General features: G+C 51.9%; 2 protein-coding genes across 4 annotated transcripts in view; one reads left to right on the top strand and one right to left on the bottom strand.

Annotated features, from left to right (window-relative positions):
• The first annotated feature begins 340 nt into the window (after positions 1–340).
• Positions 341–15,745, top strand: LOC121137159 (epoxide hydrolase 1). The gene is made up of 9 exons (XM_040739120.1): positions 341–654; positions 3,876–4,062; positions 6,458–6,638; positions 9,319–9,546; positions 10,055–10,184; positions 10,787–10,995; positions 12,778–12,886; positions 14,353–14,478; positions 14,884–15,745. Exons 2-9 carry the CDS (start codon positions 3,880–3,882, stop codon positions 15,083–15,085), a joined length of 1,368 nt encoding a protein of 455 aa, XP_040595054.1. The 5' UTR covers positions 341–654; positions 3,876–3,879; the 3' UTR covers positions 15,086–15,745.
• An 829-nt stretch (positions 15,746–16,574) lies between these two features.
• Positions 16,575–22,432, bottom strand: part of Tmem63a (transmembrane protein 63A) — a 32,366-nt gene continuing 26,508 nt past the window's right edge. For 2 of the 3 annotated variants that reach the window (XM_040739118.1, XM_040739117.1), the window contains exons 19-23: positions 21,303–21,408; positions 19,736–19,903; positions 19,052–19,167; positions 18,662–18,724; positions 16,575–17,496 (exon numbers count right to left, since the gene is read on the bottom strand). In XM_040739118.1, the coding sequence (XP_040595052.1) occupies positions 17,329–17,496; positions 18,662–18,724; positions 19,052–19,167; positions 19,736–19,903; positions 21,303–21,408 (621 nt within the window). In that variant the 3' untranslated portion in view covers positions 16,575–17,328. Of the gene's footprint in view, positions 17,497–18,661; positions 18,725–19,051; positions 19,219–19,735; positions 19,904–21,302; positions 21,409–22,432 lie in introns of those variants that run through there. The other variant, XM_040739119.1, reaches the window with a different exon arrangement.

Below are 22,432 nucleotides of genomic sequence, written 5' to 3' on the forward strand. Positions count from 1 at the left end.
CTAAGTAACTAACTGGTGTTACAGTGTTGATGCCGGGGACAAAGGCATGGCTTATGAAGGGGTTGAGAAGGAGTGGGACAATGGGAGTCGTTATCACGCCGCTCAGAGTGGCACACGGTTTTAAATGATGAATTATTGCTGAAATTTCAATATAAGGTTTTCAAGTTGCGGTTTCCCCACACAAAACCAATACACCACCGAAAAGGAAAAAAAAAAAAAAGGGGGTGTCTGCTGAGCAGAGTTGGCGTGGGCTGTCCTAACACTCTGCCCTGGATTCCCTTCCTTTAGAGGGAGGTCCAGCGATGATCTCTTGGCACTCGCCTGGTGTCTGGGTCAATGTGGTTCAGCTCGCTGTATGAAGTCCAGAGTCATAATCGCCCTGCAGCACACAGAAGATTAGCTGAGTCATTGGGGGCGTGCAAGTCTACAAAGAGAGTGCCGAGGGACTCACACTCACTCTGCACCGCCTGTCCCAAGGGCTCTGGATGCAGAGTGCCATAGGTCTGCTGCTTGAAGACAGCTCAAGGGGCCAGCGTTGAACCCTGGTGGACAGCAGAGTGTGCTGGGATAATTCCGTCCAGGAAAAGAAAGCAGGAGCTTCTACCCACAAGGAAAGCAACAGCGGCGTTTTCGGCCTCTCCCAGCTGCAGTCAGGTAGGGGGGCTGATTGCCAAGTTCCCTGGACAGGTTGTCCATCTTTCCTGCTGCCCCTGCTTGCTGCTCTCCTGATGATGTCGTGCAGAATTGTTCTCGTTGGCTTCTCTTCAGCTGGGGTCAAAACAGCCATGGCCGTCTGTGCTGGCTGTAGTGCAGGGAGCTAGGGACTGTGACAGGAGCCAAGACTGTACGCCTCACCTTCTGGAAGCAGGATCTGTTATGACTTTAGCCTTAGGCTGGGTGAACTGTTCCTACCTGCCCTGCTATTAGAGCGCTTACTCCTGGTGCTCCCGCGGTCCCTATGCTAACCTACCTTCAATGACGGGAGACTCCAGAGGACACTGTGCACCTTCTCAGAGAGTAAGATTTCTGTCAGGTGTCTTTGGATTAAAAAGAAAACAAAAAAAAAGAAAGAAATCTGTGCAACCTCCCTCCCCCTCCTGCTTCCCTTCCTCCCCCCTCCCCCCTCCCTGCCTTCCTTCCTTTTCACATTTTCTTAATGCCCTAAAGTCACAGAGGCCCTGAATATGTTGTGTCTTACGAAACCTCCTCTGCTGCTGTCTGAGGACACTGTTCATGTTTCAGCCAACTTCTTCCAACACAGCCAATGCTGGCTGTTCCCTGGGAAAAGGGAAGCTGAGGAGCCAGGCCACAGTCTGGGCTGAGTCTTCCTCGTGTTGGTTTGCAGAGGCCAAGTTATTTTTTCTCCTCTCTGAGGAAAAAAATGCACAGGAACCAAACAAATGGAGATTAACCCATAACTGGATTTTCTGAGCTTCCACAGGCCGTGAGTAGCCGCAGAACTCGAGAAGTGGTTGCACCCGGCCCAGGGGAGGGTGGACCAGGAGAAACCAGGAAGAGTGTGTGCATCTTATCTCAATAAAGCTGTTGGAAATGCACAGAGACGATGTGGATGGCCAAACATGAGCTTCCTGACCTGTGTTTGTCAACTGGACTCCATCTTCCAGAGCCTTTGAGCTCTTGCTTACTTTTGCGTAGCCTCTACGGGGACAGAGCAAGGAACCCAGTCAGCTCTACTCTCAGACCCAGGCCCTGCCGTCAGGCCCACACGGTGGGAAGTCTCCCAGGGACCTGGGTGTACAGAAAGCCTCCCTAGAAGCTTCAGGAGCCCAAGATGCCTCAAAGGCCCCAGGCGTCAGAACGCACCCCAAGGACCCATCCAGGACCATGCCAAAGTCACGATGCTCATTTCCCCGGAATAGTTCATGGTTTTTATGACATAGTGTTAGTGTGGTGGATTTTCTCGTCTTCTCGTTGGTTTCCAAGTTTTCAAAACATAATTTCAGGATTGTTGACCTAAAAATAAAAAATGTCAGCCAAACATGTGGTCCCTGTCCACTGTCCTGTGTCTTAGGGAGATGAGGCAGGAAGTTGGCTGGAACTCCAGGGTTTGTGCTCAGCCTGAGGATCATAGCCAGAGCCACCATCAGAAGAATTACAAAAAACAAAAACAGAGTCTCCAAAGGCTACTGTTTATTTAAAACATGGCGCACAGCACCAGGAACGCATAAATCATAAACCATGCACGTAGCTGAAGATGCTGGAACAAAGAGATGTTTTTAAAGGCAGAATAAGGAACGTGGGGCTGAGAAAAGAGCAGAAGAGTTTTGGCCTCGTGTGGTTAAGAATGTGGATTGTAGCCACAGCAATTAAACAAAACAAAAAATAAATAAATAGATTAAAGAAACTAAAAGATACACAACCCTTGGCCATGGTGATCTGTAAGGACAGTGGCCTCGGTCTGAGATGGAGTGCACAGTCACAGTGCTGACACCTTGAAGAAGTACTTCTATATAAGGTGTGGCGGCTGTCCGCAAGCCTAGGGTGTGCCTGTCTTGTGTGACAGCTACTGTCAAATAACCATGCAGAAGAGCCTTCCTCATAAACTCTGGGGTTCTTGTAGAACAATACATCTGAGACAAGAAACATGGCTGTCAGCCATCGATGGTGGCGCATGCCTTAACCCCAGCACTTGGGAGCCTGAGGCAGGTGGATCTCTGTGAGTGTGAGGCCAGCTTGGTGTACAGAGCGAGTTCCAGAACAGCCACAGCTACACAGAGAAACCCTGTCTGGAAAAAAGAAGAGGAGGAGGAGGAAGGAGAAGCAGCAGCAGCAAGGCTTTCATTCTGTCATCATTGACATTTTTCTTACAGGACAAACATGAATAAAGCCAGGGGTCTATGGGACAGGTGGCAGGGAGGAGCCCATTGGCAGCTCATGTCTCTGGCCTGCCAGGCATAAAGTCCTGGCTAAGTCAGTCCTCTTGTGCCGTCATCTTGTAATGGAAATTTACCCAGCCCAGTGAGAAATTCAACCAGCACCCAGAGACAAACAGAAAAGTTCTTTTTAAAGTGTGCATTGGCCTTGAAACAAATTTGTCACATTGTATATAGGATGTTGTAATGTACTCTTACATACACTCTCATCTGCAGGTGGCCTTTAAGGTCCCCCATGTAACATATTTGAGCAATTAGACAAGTGTTGCAGAAGCAGAAACTGAAGGTTTTTTGTAATCTCTCTGCTGCATTTTGTTGTTATTGTTTTGTTTTGTTGTTTGTTTGTTTGTTTGTTTTTTCAATTGAGCTGATCGCAGAGCCTGAGGAACAAATATGGTTTCCACTGCCTTAAAGCAGACTTGAACAGCATTCAAGGTCATTACTTCAAGGCAGTTCCTCAAGTGTTTGCTCCCTTCTGATGAGAGGAGGGGCCCTGGTGAGCAAGTTTTAACACAGATTCAACACGCCTAAGTTCCAACCAAGTCAGAACTGTAACAGTCTCAACATGCCTAAGTTCCAACCAAGTCAGAACTGTAACAGTCTCAACATGCCTAAGTTCCAACCAAGTCAGAACTATAACAGTCTCAACATGCCTAAGTTCCAACCAAGTCAGAACTGTAACAGTCTCAACATGCCTAAGTTCCAACCAAGTCAGAACTGTAACAGTCTCAACATGCCTAAGTTCCAACCAAGTCAGAACTGAAACAGTTTCTTGTTGCTCTCTAGACTGTCTAGGAGGGACAGGTGGTGAGGTGATATCTTATGGTTGTGTTCCAGTACCACTGAGGAAGGGGCCTTCGGTTTAGGTTATTTCTATGTAACTTGGTGCTTCCTAAGCAGGCCTACTAGGGAATCCCTTTCTGTCACATTTAATTAATGTTAAAGCTTGTTTTTTTCTCTTCTCCCATTCAATCTCTCAAGAGTCATGTGGCTGGAACTCCTCCTGGCCTCCGTGCTGGGCCTTGTCATCTACTGGTTTGTCTCCCGGGACAAGGAGGAAACCTTACCTCTTGAAGATGGCTGGTGGGGCCCAGGGTCGAAGCCCTCAACCAGAGAAGATGAGAGCATCCGACCTTTCAAGGTGGAAACATCAGATGAGGAGATCAAGGTGAGATGCCTTTTTGCAGGCAGGAGCAAAAAACCAGCAGGTATCCCTGCTGGGGTTTCTCTCTGATATGGATAAGGGTATGGGAGGGAAGGAACTTTGTGCCCTTTAGTGACCCTTAATCTGCCCCAGAGAAGGGGTCTGCCTTCTTAGTGCCATTCATCCTGTGCCTCCCCATCCTTCCCCGAGGCCAGGATGTGTCAGGAAGACTGCTGGGGATGGGGTTGTTTGCATACACAATAGTCACAGGAGGCTGCTAAGTTCAGCTCCCCTTGACCAACCTAAAGGATGGAGCTTGAGATAGCCCGAAGGGAAAAGTGAGCAGGTGCTCCAGAGTCCATGTGGCAGTCACACCTACAGAAGGAGGTGATGCCCCAGGAAATGCAACAGCCTGGAGATCACAGGACCAGCCTCAGGTGGGCCTTTACTGTGTGCTAGGTACTCCTGGGCCCATCATGACATTTATCAAGCTGCCCAGTGGGGCTCGCTGTCTCAGCTCACAGAGGATAAAAATGAAGCTGAAAATGGCATGGTCATGGGTCCCAGGAGATTGTGTGAACAAGCAGAATGGTTAGAAATCAGCTGCAACTCCAAGGCCATTTCCAAACCCCGAAGTCTCAAGAAGCCGACTAGTAGGGACAGAGAGCAAAGCATAGAGCCTCCTGGGAGAGGCTGGACGGAGCAGGGCCCAAGGAGGGGAAAGCACTGTGTGGCCCTACCCATCCTTCTAGTCACCCTAAGTGCCTGGGCACCCACCTGGCGCAGGCGCTCTATGGAATGCATGGGAGATGAGACACACCCCACTCCCCCGCCCCATGCAGTTTCACACACACATTCGGCATCGGTAAGTGAGAAAGGAATATGCTCGGTGTTAAGATTTGGAGACCCGAGGACCAGTAAGTGTAAAGGGAAGCCTTTCCTTGCTAGCCGCTTTGGTTTATCCCCTGCCAGTCACCTGGGCTCTGCCACGCTGTAGTCCCCAATAACACACAAGATGCTGTATTAATTATGAAGCTGTGGGCCTTGCTTGTTTCTTACTGGCTAGCTCTGACTTAAGTAATTACCCCATAATTACCGGAGAAGTTTCCGGGCTTCCTACCCCCATGGCGTTACATCTCGACTTCCTGTGTTTCTCCTTCCCAGAGTCCTCCTGGACTCCTAGTCCCATCTATCTTGGTTCTCTATTGGACAACAGTGCTTTATTGACATATACACAGGACTTCCCCCATCAAGTAAGAATCAATGTCATCAGATGTACTGACAAAAGTTCACACGAGTTCCAAGGAGAAAGGGATCGAGAACCAGGGTGCTCAGGTCTGAGTACTGCAAACCTGTTTGGGAAAGGCCAGAGCATGGGGACGTCTCTGGGAATGGTGGCACCTGAGCTGTCCCGTGACCTGGAATGAGCATGCCCGGGTAGGTTGCTGGATTGTTATCCGGATTCACACCCAGTACACTTAGAACCTGTCTCCTAGGCACTCCATATTTTCCCACTGGGTTAGGATGAGTCATCCAACTGTTAGCGAGTGTTGGCACATCATGGCTCACAGGCCAAATGTAGCCTAGGACTTTTTCTTGCAATGGCCAATGTCAAGAATGACTTTTGTATCTTGAGATCAGTGTGGACAAAAGCCAAAGGAAAACTAATAATTGGAGCTAATGCAATGATTGTGTGGCATTCGAGCTTCAGTCATATATGGAAGTTTGGTGGGACACAGCCCTCACTGGTCCTGCAGGGGTCATCTGTGACCACAGCCTCATTGCTACAGCAGGGGTCATCTGTGGCAGCTCCTTTGCTGCATGGAGAAAGTAGAGAAACTATATCTTGCAAAGCCTAATAATCTTACTGTGTGATTCCTGATAAAGTTTACCAACCTCTACTCTACAGTAGGCTCGTTGAATTCAAAGTGAGTATTGGAGTTAGTCAGTGGTGATGCATGACTTTAATCCCAGCACTTGGGAGGCAGAGGCAGGCAGAACTCTCTGAGTTCAAGGCAAGACTGATCTACAGAGTAAATTCCAGAACAACCAAGGCTATAGAGAAACCCTGTCTCAAAAAAAAAAAAATAAGAAAAGAAACAAAGAAAAAAGAAAAAAATGAGTATTGTCCACATGCCTAAGAAATGAAAAGATGGCTGGGTGGAGCTAAAGGAGAACACATCCTGGGCGACCTGTGCAAAGCTTCTGTCCCTCCCTCCACTCCCATTCCACCCAATCAAAGGGAGATGGAAGGGAGTCTGGAGTCCACAGGGGAACCATAGCCTCTCAGGGCTCCGGTGACACACATGGCCCTGTGTGGCCCCTCCATGGTGTCCATCTGCGGCTGCAGGGCTCACTCTGAGTTGTGGACACAGCTCTCTCCTGCCTCTGCCCACCCACCCTGGCTTCTGCACTGCAGGACTTACACCACAGGATCGATGGCTTCCGGGCATCGCCGCCTTTGGAGGGCAGTCGCTTCCACTATGGCTTCAACTCCAGCTACCTGAAGAAAGTGGTGTCCTACTGGAGGAACGAGTTTGACTGGAGGAAGCAGGTGGAGATCCTCAACCAGTACCCTCACTTCAAGACCAAGATTGAAGGTGAGTTCCCAGATCACCAGCCTGGCTCAGGGGGTGTGTGAGTCACAGGAGCAGTTTTTTCCTTATTGCTCTAACATAAAGCCTGACAGAGTTAAACATCACTGGGTTTATTTTGGCTCCTGGTTTTAGGATACAAGTCCATCCTGGCAGGGAAGCAGCAGGGGGTGATGTCATCTTTGATCACTAGTCCAGAAGCAACAGAAAGGGATGTGATCTTCTCATTTTTCTCCTTTCCTCCATATTTTAGTCAGTCTTTTGATTACCCATGCTGCCCGTATTTCGGGCAGATCTTCTTGCTTCTCTTAAGTCTCCATGGAAACACCCTTACACATCTCCTATGTAATCCCCAAACCAACCAAGTTAGCAATAAATATTACAGATGTAACCCCACAAATGTGGGGTCGGAGGGTGGAGATCCTTGGGGGCTCCAAGCCCAGGCAAAACAACACAGGTTCCAAGTTCAGTGGTTGACCCTCTCTTAAAAGAATAAACAGAATATTAGAGAAGGACTCCTGGCAGAGGCAGACTCCCACAGCTAAACACTGAGCTGAACTCAAGGAACCAGTGACAGAGAGGGAGGACTGATGAGCAAAGGGGTTAAGATTGGGCTGATTTAACCCCCAGAAACAGCTGACCTGACAAGAGTTAGCTCTTGAATCCCAGACTGATGGCTGGGAACCCAGCATGGGACTGATCAAGACCCCCTGAACATGGGTGTCAGTGAGGAGGCCTAGGTAATCTATGGGGCCTTGGGTAGTAGATCAGTATTTATCCCGGGTATACAAATGGACTTTGGGTGCCCATCCAACAATGAGAGATGCACTCTCACCCTGGACTCTTGGAGGAGGGTCTAGGTCCTGCCCTGGATGAAATAACAGACAATGGACACCTCCATGGAGGGCCTCACCCTCCCTGGGGAAATGAGAGGGTGCTGGGGAAGTTGGTGGGAGGGCGTGGGAGGAGGGGAGGGAAAGGGAGAGGGACCTGGAATTGACATGTGAAGCAACCTTGTTTCTAATTAAAATTTAAATTTAAAAATTAAAATAAAAAAAAGAAAAGGACTCCTGATGTACTCCCCTGGAATAAACACACATGCTCTCTCTCTCTCTCTCTCTCTCTCTCTCTCTCTCTCTCTCTCTCTCTCTCTCTCTCTCTCTCTCTCTCTCTCTCTCTCTCTCTCACACACACACACACACACACACACACCACACACACACACAAACACACACACACCACACACACACACAAACACACACACACCAGCTTAAGGAGGGAAGGGTTTATTTCAGCTAACTGTTCAAGGGTGCTGGCCATCATGATGACATCCTTGTAGGAGGAGCCTGAAGCAGCTGGTCACCCTGCGTCTGCAGTCAAGGAGCACAGAGCAATGAATCCCTTCATTCTTTTGATTCAGTCCAGCAGGCCAGGCCATGGGCTGGTGGGGTCCCACCTTAATTAACCTAATCTAGATAATCCCTCATTGAGACTTCTCTCCTAGATGATTCTCCATCAAGTCACAAGTCACAGCTGCTGTCACAAACCTTAAAGACTATCGGGTATGGAAACAAAAGCCAGAGCCACTGTGTAAACTTCAAGTTCACATTCTCTTGTGGCAAAATACACAGAACCTGACTTTAGGACAAGCGGCCAGCGGAGGAGGAAGCAGGGCAGGCAATGCCCAGGATGGCACTAAGCAATATTTCCTTCCAGGGGTGGCAGGCTTGGGAGCACAGCTTCGACTCACTGTCTGCCTAGTAACTATCGTTACTAGAGTGTTACAGCACAAAGTCTCCTCAGGGTACAGATGCTCAAAGGGGACAGTTCCAGCCTTGAGCTCACCTTGGGTGACCTTGTGTGATGTAGCAGGCCTGGCAGCCTGTGCTGGGCCTGGTTTGCAGGGTGTTCTGCTGGACCAGGGTTGTGATCCTCTGTACCAGCCAACAGTGCTGTTTGGTGGCCTCAGTCCCCGGGCGCAACAGGTCTCCAACTAGACTCCTTTTCCGTGCTCCCTGGTATAGGTTTGGTCCGAGAAGACTCCTGCCTCATTTGTTGCCACACCCCTGCCTCACAATGGACTTTTCCAGGTCCCTCTTTCTCCAAGCTCTGACGCCTGGTTCACTGATAGATCTTAGGCCAACTTTTGCAAAACCTGGATCATGACATGGCGATTTGCTTTCAGCATCTACCAGTGGACTCTTCTGTACATTAGATGAGCACGCGGTGACAGTCACTTCACAGGACTGCAGTGCTCTATTGGGTGCAACCCATTGTTGCTGGGTACCTGGGCCTCTCCACCCCCCATGTGTTCTCAGTGAACAAGTGTTTAGGGAGCCCTGCTGTAAGCCAGGCTCTGTCCTGGGCCATGGGAACCCGGAAGTGCATTCCCAGACCATCTCTGCCCTCCAGAGAGCACACTCTAACGTGACTGGGAGGTCAGTGAGGACATGCATGTAGCCAGAGCACGCAGTAGGCACCCCACAGTGAGACCTGTTGTTACTGTCATCAGTGCCTTGGGGACACCAAGGGCACAGCACTTACTCTCTTCCAGGGATGGCACACAGGAAAACAAGATCCCCAGGGCCTCAGCCTCCACTACAGCAGGACCCTCTGTCCCTCACCCTGATGCTCCGCCCCTCACCCTGATGCTCCGCCCCTCACTCCGACTGTGCTCTGTCCCCAGGACTGGACATCCACTTCATCCACGTGAAGCCTCCCCAGCTGCCCTCGGGCCGCACCCCAAAACCCTTGCTGATGGTGCACGGCTGGCCCGGCTCCTTCTATGAGTTTTACAAGATCATCCCGCTGCTGACTGACCCCAAGGCTCACGGCCTGAGTGACCAGCATGTGTTTGAAGTCATCTGTCCCTCCATTCCTGGCTATGGCTTCTCAGAAGCATCCAGCAAGAAAGGTACAGAGTGCGGAGGGTGGTGCATCCCAGACTGTGCCTGCTATGACCGAAGTGCCACCATGTTTTCATTCTAAGATGAAGCATAGTAGCTAGACGGTTGGGGAAAAAAAGAGTCTGAGGGACATTTTAGTTTCTACATGGCCAGTTTTTTAGGAGCACAAGTCTAGGGGACAGACATGGCTGCCTACACTGCTCAGGGGCACCCCCATACCTGGGCCATGTCCTGCCCTAGGCCAGCATGGCTAATAGAGCCCCGTGCAGAGTGGGCTGCTGTGGCTGGCCATGCTCTGCACAGTAGCAGCTCTGGAATCACTGCCCTGCTCTGAGGACAGCTCTCATCGCCTTTCCCTGTGTGGGGGACACTTCCCTGCAGCTCTAAGATCCCCTCTAGCCTGCTGCAGGGTTCTGTTGTCCCAGCTTGACGGAAAGACGGTCTGGGAGACTTCACAGTGCCTGAGTACTCCAAAGACATGGCCATGACTCCCCTGTCTGTCCCCTTCACACACAGGTTTCAATACGGTGGCCACTGCTAGGATCTTCTACAAGCTGATGTCGCGTCTGGGCTTCCAGAAATTCTACATTCAAGGCGGGGACTGGGGGTCCCTCATCTGTACCAACATGGCCCAGATGGTTCCCAAGTGAGTCAGTGAAGTCACAGAGGCAGGATCTGTGTGTATACAGCATCTGTTTACCCTAGGCCCTCTTCAGAGGCAGACTTGGAGCTCCCTCTAAGTCAAGTCCTCCATGGTGACCCAGTGCAGAAGAGGGGATTCTCCTCCCACCAGCATCTAAGAATGGAACACACTGACCCCACCCTCCTCCTGGGATAACACGCTTGTGGTGCCTGTGAACAGGCACCCAGGCAAAGCCCAGGGAGCAGAGATGCAGGCGACATCATGGATGTCCAACTTTCTGACACTGCAATCTGATGCCACCTGTAATGGACTGAGTGGCAATTCATACCTTTCCTAGTACATATGTGGTCCATGGGCTGCAGGATGGACACACTTGATAGACTTTCATGGTGGCAGACTCCGGAACAGCCCGGATCAGAACTCTGTAGAAACTGTCCTTCCCTGTCCCTCACCTCCAAACCCATGTATTCCCCATGGGACAGATTGCTGCAGGAGGCTGGCTTGTGCTCTTCAACTCTGTGGCCTGCCCCTGTCCTCCTCCATCTTCTCTCCCATGTCCTTCGTGGCAGCCAAGCTCACCTGTGCCTTTATTTCCCTGCCCACAGCCACGTGAAAGGCCTGCACTTGAATGTAGCTTTCATTACAAAAAATATCTACTCCATGACCCCTCTCCTGGGCCCGCGTTTTGGGAGATTTCTTGGCTACACTGAGAGGGATATCGAGCTGTTGTACCCCTTCAAGGAGAAGGTTTTCCACAGCATCATGAGGGAGAGTGGCTACCTACACATCCAGGCCACCAAGCCAGACACCGTGGGTACGTATGCTCATGAGAGGCAAACCCCGAGGGAAGCCTGGGTGGGTTGGGGCAGGGGCTGAAAAGCTGGCAGTTTCCCAGCCAGTATCAAGTGAGCAGGTTCCAGCACATTTAATTCATTTATTCACGGAGAACCAGGAAAATGTTAACAGCAGTAAGGCAGATAGGTGCACAAACCAGTTTTCCTCTTTACCTTTTTGGTTTTTCAAGACGTTTCTCTGGGTAGCCCTGGCTGTCCAGGAATTCACTGGTAACCAGGCTGGTATTGAATCCAGAAATCTGTCTGTCCCTGAGTGCTGGGATTCAAGGCATGTGCCACCGCTGCCTGGCTTACAACCCAGTCTTTTAATGAATGCAAAGCTCATCTACAGAGTGATTATAAGATCACTGGGAATGCATCTGTTCATCTCTGCAGACAGGAATCGTCTGCACTACTCTGGATTTTCTGTGCTTCACTGAGCCATGAGGTGACTCAGTAGCAAGGGTGGATGGGTCTCTGAAAGCAGCGGGCCTCACCCTGTGGGGTTCAGCCTCTTTGGCAAACCTCTGTCTCCAAAAACTATTTACATGACAATTTGTAACGGTAGAAAAGTGACAGTTACGAAGCAGCAATGAAAACAATGAATGGGTGGAGGTCACCTCAGCATGAGAAACTGCATTAAGGGGTCACAGCATTAGGACATTAGGAAGGTTGAGAACTACTGGCCTAAAGGTCACATTGGGAGGGCCCTCTAGTCCACTTAAGAACACCTGAGAATTGTTGGACCCATTTCTGAGCATCTCACAGTTCCTGTGGCAGCATATTCCAGATACTCATGTGAGCTATGGTCTGAGCCTTGTGTTTTGGTTTGGTCTGGGGCTTTGGGCTGTTTTGTTTGTTCTATGATTTTGTCTTTGGTTGGTTTGACGTAAGGATCAATGAAGAGCTTCATGCATAGTCAGCGGGTGTCGAATCCCTGAGCTCTGCCCCAATGCCCAGAAGCTTCAGTCACTGGAATGTATTTATCTCAGCCATGTCTATAACTGATTCTCCCTTAGCTACTTTTAGGTTGTTTTTCTTCTCTTCCTTTCCTTCTTCCTACTTCTGTGTGTGTGTGTGTGTGTGTGTGTGTGTGTGTGTGTGTGTGTGTGTGTGGTGTGCCTGAGTGTATTATATGAATTGTGTGTGTAGGAATCTTCTCCCTGGGACTAGAGTAACAGGCAGTTGTGAGCTGCCCTGTGGAGGACCTGAACCCAGGTCTTCTGAAAGAGCCGTGAGTGTCTAACCCTCTGAGCCATGTCTCCTGTGTCTCATTTTAAGTATCAGGATATATAGACCCAAACCCTCGTCTTTACAGAAACAGCATATGAACGGCTGAGTTTTACAGCACTTCCCTAGCCAATGTGAAGCCCCAGGTTCAAGGCTCAGTGCCTCATAAAGTGTGGTATGTATGTGTGTCTGTAAGTGTGTGGTGTGTGTTGCAGTGGGTGTGGGTATGGGTGTGTGTGTCTGTGTGGTGGGTGTGTGAGTGTGTGTGAGAGAGAGAGAGAGAGAGAGAGAGAGAGAGAGAGAGAGAGAGAGAGAGAGAGAGAGAGAGAGAGAGAGATCATGGGGAGGATTGGACCCATTTACCAGATGGTCCTACAAGGGCTTCAAGGGCTCCAGATGTGGGACACATGGCAGGACTGTGTTGGGAACAGGGCTTCTGCCTGGCACAACACTGAGCCAGCCTGGCACGTCCGTCCTCCAGTCATACTCCCCGGGGCCAGGCTTCAATCCCTGCCTTTCTCCTTCCCATCCAGGCTGTGCCCTGAACGACTCGCCTGTGGGCCTGGCTGCCTACATCTTAGAAAAGTTCTCCACCTGGACCAAGTCAGAATACCGTGACCTGGAGGATGGAGGTCTGGAGAGGTGAGGCCCCCCCGCCCTGCTGCAAGGCCCCAGGCTCTGCCTCTCCCCGCCCACCATTCATTCCTGATCCAGGTCCTCTATAGGGGGACAGCAAGCTCCTCTGTCTTTGTCCTAAATGTACTGTCACCCCACCTGTGACCAGGTGGACCCTGGGTGGAGGATGGAGAGATGGAGACACCCACAGGACAAATGTCCTGTTCAGTAGGACTCAGAACTCAACAGGTCCCGCTACAGGCAAGGAGTATTCGGGACAGTGAGCAACCTTTATTGCAGACCAGCAGGGCCTCTCAGCCAGCGCGTCGACAGAGACAGACTGTAGGTTAGATTCTGTGTTAGATCCTAATTAAGAGAGGGCTGTGGGAAAGCCTGGGAACCATCTCCAATGTTCTGGAAGCTGCACCATGTACAGGGCCTTCGTCCTGTTCCCAATCCTGGTGCAGGATTTTGCTCTGACCCAGAGTCGCCAGGGTCTATGCCTTTCTTTCAGTGGCAGTGGGCAGGAAGAGAAAATGAAATGGGACAGGCTACGCCCTGGGGCAGAAACACTGTTCTGTGCCTGCTCTTGCCTCAGCAGTCACAACATTCAGATACAGTCAGTTGTCAAGAAATGGATGGGTGGTGGTGGCCCACGACTTTAGTCCCAGCACTCGGGAGGCAGAGGCAGGCAGGTCTCTGTGAGTTCTAGGCCAGCCTGGTCTACAGAGTGAGTCCTAGGACAGCCAGGACAGAGAGAAACCCTGTCTCAAAAAAACAAAACAACAACAAAATCATCACATTGATTGACATGCTGTCAGAGCAAGGGACCCATGGCTTTCTATTGTGCTTGAATGATGTCCCTCCATGTCTTCCAAGTCTCATTCATGCTGTTTTACCAGAGGACAGACTGAGACACAGGCATGGCCTAGAACAGCTGCCAGAGTCCCAAGGCTCTTTAGCACGACAGCCAAGACTGGCACCTGGGTCCTTGACTCTTGGTTCATCACCTCAAGCCTGTTTGTGTGCTGGCTCCTGAGGGATACCCAGGAGACCAGGGATTTCAAATCCCTTAGGACCCTAAGCCAGAATTCATTACATTGAGAAACCTGGAACCCTGAACTGGCATGGGAGAATGATCCCTGGAGGGCAGGTATGTGAGCAGAGACCTGGAAAGCCCTGGAGAAGGTGGAGTCGGGAGCTGGGGCGAGCTCCTCTTGCTCAAAACTCCTAGGCGTGCAGGCGCCACCTGGTGGTGAGACGGGGTGATGCTGCTTCCCGTGGAGACAGGGTGAGAGAAGAATTCATGAATGCAGGCTGGTGAGGAATTTAGAACTCGATGTCTACTGTGGCCAGCACTCTACACTAGCTATCCGCCTAGAAACGGAGGACCTTGACCCAGTCAACCTCAGGGAGAAAATGACACGGGTCGTTTGAGGAAAGCCAGATAGGCAGGGGCCTTGGCACTGAGCCTGGACTGTGCGCTTTCCCAGGAAGTTCTCCCTGGAAGATCTTCTGACTAACATCATGATCTACTGGACAACAGGAACCATTGTCTCCTCCCAGCGCTTCTACAAGGAGAACATGGGCCAGGGCATCATGGTCCATAGGCATGAAGGGTAAGCCTGGCTGAGCAGGGAGAGGGGGCTGGGGCTGGGAACTATGTGGACTTTAATCTGAAGGTGTGATGTCAAGATAAGAAGGACAGCGGATGGTCTTGGGGTCCTGGTCTGTGGGGACAGAGGCATTGGGAATTGCAAGGTCTATATGGAGACCCTCAGGTGACAGCGAGGAAACAGACTAGCCAAGTGGGTGTTTAGAGGCTGGCATGACCTGTTCCGTGGTCCTCCCAGGCAGAGTCCTTAGTAAGTAGAAACTGGCTGTAGCAGAATGGCTGACTCCTGAGTCTAACCTTGTCATTACGGTTCCACAAGGCCTCCCTCAGCCCTGAGGCCCTAGCCCTGCTTTAGGGACATGAGAGCAGCACCTCAGCCCTAATCCTCAGCAACCGGTCTTCCCCACAGGATGAAGGTCTTTGTGCCCACTGGCTATGCTGCCTTCCCTTCAGAGCTACTGCACGCTCCAGAAAAGTGGGTGAAGGTCAAGTACCCCAAGCTCATCTCCTACTCCTACATGGAGCGTGGGGGCCACTTTGCTGCCTTCGAGGAGCCCAAGCTTCTGGCCCAGGACATCCGCAAGTTCGTGTCCCTGGCAGAGAGACAGTGACATCCTCCGGGATCAACCACACCCTCAGCAGCGGCCCTGGCACCCCCCACCCCCGTCTCCCTTCAGTAAGATGCTCCCTTTCTGAGGAGTGAGCTTACATTTTTGTGCCCTGCAGGCTCCAGGAGCCTGGGTGCAAGCCTCCACCTCTCACCACCCCCACTTTAGGTCACAGACTTTAAAGTACAAGGCCACTTGAGGGCTGGAGAGATGGCTCAGAGGTTAAGAGCACTGGCTGCTCTTCCAGAGGACCTGAGTTCAACTCCCAGCAACCACATGGTGGCTCATAACCATCTGTAATGAGATCTGGTGCCCTCTTCTGGAGTGCAGGCAGACATGCAGGGAGAATGCTGCACACATGATTAATGAATAAATAAATAAATCTTAGAAAAAAAACACAAGGCCACTTTAAGAACCAGGTGCCCCAGCTCTGGAGAGATCTAGCCACGCCTCCTACAGAGGAGGGGCAGTGGGGGGAGAGTTAACAACTCTATCCTCACAGCTGCTCCCTCCACCATCGCTGTGGGCAAGCAACCCCTGCTGCCAAGACCCAAGGCAACTTTGAATTTTGATTTCACTCTTACCTGGTGCCTTCTTGCCCCCCTGACTCCTAGCACTCAAGCTAGAACCTTCCCCACTTGCAAAGAACTCCCTCTAAGAACCCCTTGTGAGTCACAGCACAGCAGAATTTGTGTGCGCCTGTCTACGGCACCTGCGGCATTGTTTCTGAAGTTTACCTGGCATGCTATGGGCCTGTGTTAAGCAATGCGGCCTTGGTGACAAATGGTTTCGCTTCTAAGCACAGCTGCACGAAACTACAACCCACGCAGGACTCTCCTCCCTGTGGGGAGCTCACACTTTTGCTTGTGCTTTGGTGCCAAATGGGCTCCAAGAATCAGTCCAGACTGGCAAAGGCAGGGGAAGCAGCTAGAAAGAGCCACTGGCCAGGGCCACTCTGCACCCACAGGCCCCAGACTCATGCTGGCACCACCCAGACACTCACGAAGCTCAAGCCTGTGGAGGAAAGGCTGGCTGAAGTGAAAAGACTCTGGTGGTCAAGGCTCGCCAGACCTGTGAGAGAGGCGTGGCAGATCCTGCCTGGTCTGTGGTGAGGGACTCTGTGGTAAGGGACGGAGGCAGAACCAAGTGGTTGGCTTCCGATCTAACCACAGCCCTGCCCTGGCCCGCACCCTCACTGAGCCTTGGATTGCTAATTCCCACCCATCCACACATGTCTTGTCACACCTCTTCTGTCCCCTGTAGGCCCTCAGCCTCAGCCTGTCCCCTATGGCCCAAGCCCAGAACCCACTCTGGAAAAAGAAAGAGCTACCCGAAGAGGGGAGGGGCACCCTCTTCTCTCTGCCTGCCCCTTTGTCCCCCATAATTTCAGGGTACCCTTGGTGATGCCCCTCCCACCTTGGACAGAGGCTAGACCATGCCTGCATGGTGTGGAAACCCACGAGTTACCCTGGAAGAAGCATGAGAGATGGGATCCTACCACCAGCCCAATGGGCACTTTATTAGCGGTTCTCAATGTCCCTGCCTACTGCGGGGTGACCCCAGTCACAGGATCTCAGAGGCACAGCAGGTGCAGAGGTGATTACACAGCCAGTGGGTAGGAGCCTGATGCCCTGCTGCTGTCAGCAAGGACATGATACTTTTGGGTCCCAGCTGCTGTCCGCTGATCCCTGAAAAGGGGCTGCAAGCTGGGGAAGCATTGTAGGACCCCGCATGAGCTCCATCTCAGACCCAGCTACTGCGGGCTTCGCTGGTCATTAGCGATGTATCAGCTTGCAGAAGGCTAAGCAGTGTTCGTTCCTGGGCTTTCCTGGACACACCTCCCCATCAACTGATAGTCTTCAACTCTGATTAGCCTCGGGCAAAATTCCAACACGTGATCTTGTCTACAAACCACAAGAACATCATCCCACCTACAGAGCCGTGCCCTTGCCAAGTGAATGGAAGGAATGTGCATAGCCTCATATGGCCACACGAGGGCGGGAGCCGCAGGTGTTCCCCACGCTAGAACCAGAAAAGCAGCCTGCAGATGGCTCTTAGGGACAGCAGCCACACGGTACACCCTCAGCCAAGGACCTGAGCCCCCATGACCCACTAGTTACCTTCTTCTCACAAGACAGGAGCTTCAAAACAGGAAAGAACTCAAGAGCCTATCTGGGCCCCAATCCCTTCTGTCGCTCAGTCCTCCTGAGTGCCCTGAGCCTGCCCGACCAGCAGCTTGCCCGCTCTCAGGATTCCTGGTAGATACTGGCCACACTGTCGCTAGGGTTCTGAGCCACGAGCTGCCCAGGAAGAGTCCCACTGATGTGACGGATGGCACCGTAGGTCTGCTGCTGCTGCGGGGATAAAGCCGTCCTCTCAGAGGCCAAGCCATTCAGAATCCGAGGCACATAGGGCTGTTGGCAAATTCAAGAGTCAGATCCTGGAGGGTGGCAGGCCTGACACTCCATACCCTGGTCATGCCCTGTGCTACCCTCTCTCCCGACAGGTGTGTGTGTGTGTGTGTGTGTGTGCCAAGAAATAGCATTCACATGGGGCATCTGGGCCCAAAACAAGCCAGCTGTGTATTTCTCAGCAGCCAAGCAAAATGGCAATCAGCCTGCAGCCCAGCTCTCATGATCCTTGAAAGAACAGAGCGAGCTCCTCTCATTCTAAGAGGAAACACCCCTTCCTGCTACTGTATTCTGGGTGACCGTCTCAGTTTATTTGGGAGCCAGGCTGACTGTACAGACATGTGTCTGTCAGCTATGCATCCTCCCAGGCCCAGCTGTAAATGAGGGATCCCCAATTTCCACACAGCCTGCTCTCATTGCTGGCTGACAGGGCCGAGGGTGTTTCTGGGTAATTATGCTCCCGAGTACCTAGTAATCAGGGGTTTGTCCGAGGACAGACCGTAAGGGGAGGCTTTTACCCCAGGAAGGTAGCTGCTGGAAGGAGTAAGGCTGAGCAGGACAGCCAGTGTCCGTCCCACCCTCCCATCTGTTAGAATGGTCAGAAGTCACCACTCTACCATCTGGGGCTCAGGGACAATGCTCTACCCTGAGGTAGCACCCTGGAGGATGGAGGCAGGGAAAGCCAGGAAGAGGGGGCCTTTCCCACCTGGCGCCCCCTTCTGGAACAAGTGCTCTATGCATTTGCTGAGCTCCAAAGGGTAAAAGTCTCCCATAGCTGTCACAGGACCCCACACAGGCACTTGAATAACCAGTGACGAAGCTGCACCCAAGCACAGGCCCTCCTGACGCGGCCGCACTAAAGGCCCGACTCTCCAGGCAGTGCAATGAGAGAGGTCAAGCGAGCAGGGCACTGTAGCCCAGAGAAAAATGGGCACCCACTGGCGGGGTTGGCCTCGGCGGCCAAGGCGGCCTCTGGTGTGCCCGTGCAGCATCCTGACTGACTGGGGAGTCCTCTCTACCGCCATTCATTCAAAACTAGCCTGCCACCTGACCTGGCATTTGTTTTCAGCCAGAACTGTCCCAGCACAATCCTATGGCTTCTCTGGATGGGACCTTACAATCAGAGTGACAAAGTAGCCACTGTGGGGCAGAAACGCAGACAGCTTACTGTGAACGGTGGGGGCACGTGGACCTCTGCTTCGCTTCCTTTGTCACCGGCTGATTCTTCCGTCTGTGGACAACAGCAGGGACAAAATGATCAACATAGCCAGTCTCTCTGAACCAACGTCTCCCCAAACAAAGAGACTGGTAACCCGCAGAATAATGGGACCAACCGGCACCAGGCGCCCAGCAGCTCAACTGAGGGAGGGGCAGGGGCTTGGGAGAGGGGAGGGAGGAAAGCCACATCACACCCTACGCCCAAAGAAAAGCTGGGGAAGGCTGGTACTGCCGTCCCATGGGGGGGAGAGCCGCTGCAGTCCTCAGAGCCCACCCTGAGGGGGGGAGAGCCGCTGCAGTCCTCAGAGCCCACCCTGAGGCACGGCAGACAGCTGGGTACCTTGTAGTTCCACGGACTCAGGTGCTTGAAGCATCCAAAGCAGGTGTAGAGCAGGCAGGCCAGAATGGTGAGCAGCACCACCAGGAAGGTGAACAGAGTGGCGGGGGCCTTCAGACCTGGGAACACAGGCGCAGCCTTGAGGCAGGGGACTTCCTATCATGATTGCTCTGTTGAGGAAAGGGCCAGGCCTGGTGCCCAAACTGTGGGCGACTGCTCCCTAGCCCCCACCCCTGCCCCTCACTCCAACAATCAGAACGGTGTCCCCACAGCCAGCAGCACACAGGGTATAGAACCCATGTGATGGCTAGAATCATCCCTAGCCAGGTTTTGAATTCTGGGACACCAAGTAAGTGGTCATTTGAAGGTGGGATTGCTGGGACCAGCCTCTGGAGCCTAGGGCTAGACAGGACAGGGACTACCTGGGGGTGACTGTAGAGTCTCACAGGCCCTGGCTCAGTGCCCCCAGGACGGATACAGGAGCTGCCTCCTCCGTGGGGGTTTCTGGAGCTATGTCACACCTGAGCTAGCTCACTGGCCAGGCTGTCAACACCGCAGCAACCAGACCTCTCCCAGGAGCACCATGCTCTACCATGCTGATGCTGTGAAAGTCGTTAGTGACTGACCCACTGTGGGCATGAGGAAACGAGGCTGTTGGCACGGGGTCCAAAGCAGAGTGCCCCTTACCCAGACGGAGGAAGGAGAAAAAGAAAAGCCAGAAGAGGCAGAGGATGGGGGCAGCCAGGGCCTGGTTCACAGCAGCAAAGTGGATCCTTTTCTCCAGCTTGGCCGGGAGGTAAGCGAAGTACAGGTTGTGCCGGTCCACCATATGCTTGAGCAGGATGTAGATGAGGCCTGCAAAGGGGGGGGGGGGGCTGTGAGCTGGGGGTCGGCTGGGCCACTGAGCTGGGGGTCGGCTGGGCCACTGAGCTGGGGGTCGGCTGGGCCACTGAGCTGGGGGTCGGCTGGGCCACTGAGCTGGGGGTCAACTGGGCCACAGTCCCGGTACAGGGGAGGCAGAGGCAGGAGCATCTCTGTGAGACTGAGGCCAACCTGGTCCACAGAGCGAGATCCAGGACAGCAGAGCTATACAGTGAGACCCTGCCTCAAAAAGTAATGCTTCTATTTTATTTCACTATCTGTTTATGTGAATGTGTGTGTTTGTGGGTGTGACCAAGGCGGTGAAAGAGGGCAGCTCTCTGAAGCTAGACTTTCAGGCAGTTGTGGGTGCTGGGAATCGAACTCAGGTCCTATGCAAGAACAATATATGTTCTTAACCACTGAGCCATTTTCTCTAGCCCTTAATTAAGTAATTAGACCATATTAAGAAGAGCCAGTCATGGTGGCACAAACAGCTACAACCCCAGTGTTTGGGACACTGAAGCAGAGGGTTCCGAGTTTGAAGCCGATTTGTGCTACAACACAGCAAGACCATAGCATGCTTTATAAAGTATGATCTAGATGATGATGGTGATGATGATGATAAAATAATAATAAACATCATGACTGAGGAGATAGTTCAGTCCGTAAGGGGACTCCCACAAGCATGAGGACCTGAGGTCAGACCCAGCACTGATGTAAACACTGGGCATGGTGGACACATCTGTAACCACAGCACTGGGAGGAGGAAGTGGAGATAGGCAGGTCCCCAGAGTAGCCGGTCAGAGAGCTCTGTGTTTATACAGAGATGGTCTCAAAAAATATAGCGGAGGGTAATAGAGAAAGATATCATAGGGTAGGCATAGTGACACACACCTTTAGTCCCAACACAGGAGGCAGAGGCGCAGGAGGGCAGATCTTCAGGAGTTTGAGACCAGTCTAGTCTACATAGTGAGTTCTAAGCCAACCAAGGCTATGAAGTGAGACCCTGTCTTAAAAATATATATCAAAGGAAGAAAGAGGGAGAGGAGAGGAGAGGAGAGGAGAGGAGAGGAGAGGAGAGGAGAGGAGAAGTAAAATACCCAACCCAATATCAACCATATGTACCCATGCACACATCCATATATACATATATATACAAATCAAACAAGATACCATGGCGGGCCAGAATAGAAACTCACACCAGACATGATGAGAGATGCCAGCAGAAGCAACCATTTAGGAAAGGAAAGGAAATTTTGTGTCACAGGCTGTGGTTCCAGTAACTACAAGATGTCACTCTGCTGGGAATCCGCTGTGACCTGGTGGAAGCTGTCTCAGGCAGATGAAAGAGTCAGCTGTCCACAACCCCTGAGACTGATGCAGGACCACTTACCAAATGGCACAATAATGGGGCAAGTGATGCTGTAAGCCATGATGACAGTGAAGACACACAGCATCCATGCATACATGGCTCCAAACTCGTACTCAAAGGCCTGGTTCTGGGGAAAGAAAGGGTTAAGGAGCTCACAGGTTGGTTCTGCCCCCAAACAGCCTTCTATGTGCTCCAAGCATGGGGATGGGAGGAGTTCAGAGGGCTGGGGAGAACTAGTTAGGTAGGCGTATTCTGAATCGCTTGGCTTCCTCTCCTCCAGCCAGCTCCAGAGTCTCTCGGTTCACAGCCAGATCTTCCAAGGCATGGTGTGTGTGCTCTCATGGGACTCCACTGTGATTGTGTCCAACCACAGGGCTATGAGCTCCTGGGGCAGATACAAGCTGGAGTAAACACCTAGAGAGTCCACACAGACAGGACGGTCTCCCTGCTGAACCCTAGCCCAGGTGGCCTGGGCCAGCTCAGTTTGTACCATTGCAAAACAAGGAGATTAGTGGCGTCCATCCCAAAACACAGAGGACAACTGGCCTCCTACTTCTTTTCACCAAGGCGTAGGGAAACAGTGGCCCCACACCACCCAACTAAGGAGGTCTGGAAAAGTGCCATAGCCTGAAATAGCTTTGACATCAGAAGTGCTCCTAGGAGTCCAGAGACCCCTAGGAACAGGGTTGTATACCATCGCTCTCTCTTGCTAAGCAGGTGGTGATTAAACCACTGAACGTATAGCTTTTAGCTATGTGATTGTCAACTTGACTGGATTCAGAATCACCAAGGAGACACAGCTCTCTGTGTAAGTATTTCTAGGGAGACTTACTGAGAAGACCACACCACACCCACCCCAAGGTATGTGGCATCACTCCATGCACTAACGCCCCATGCTGAATGAAAGCGGGAAAAGAGAGAGCAGCTAAGCACCAGCTAAGCACCATGTCTCTCTGCTTCCTAATTGGATCCAGCATGAGCAGGATCCCACCCCACACCTTCCCGCCACCACGGACTGTGCCCTAAAACCGGAGGCCAACATAAATCTTCCTTAAGTTGTTTTTGTCAGGTGCGTTATGAGAGGCATGAGAAAGTCATATAGTGTGGGGCCAGACTGGTTAAACCGCAAAAATCTGAACTCTTTCTTCCAG

The sequence above is a fragment of the Mesocricetus auratus genome, unplaced genomic scaffold, assembly GCF_017639785.1.
Source record: "Mesocricetus auratus isolate SY011 unplaced genomic scaffold, BCM_Maur_2.0 Super-Scaffold_100676, whole genome shotgun sequence".
NCBI lineage: Eukaryota > Metazoa > Chordata > Mammalia > Rodentia > Cricetidae > Mesocricetus > Mesocricetus auratus.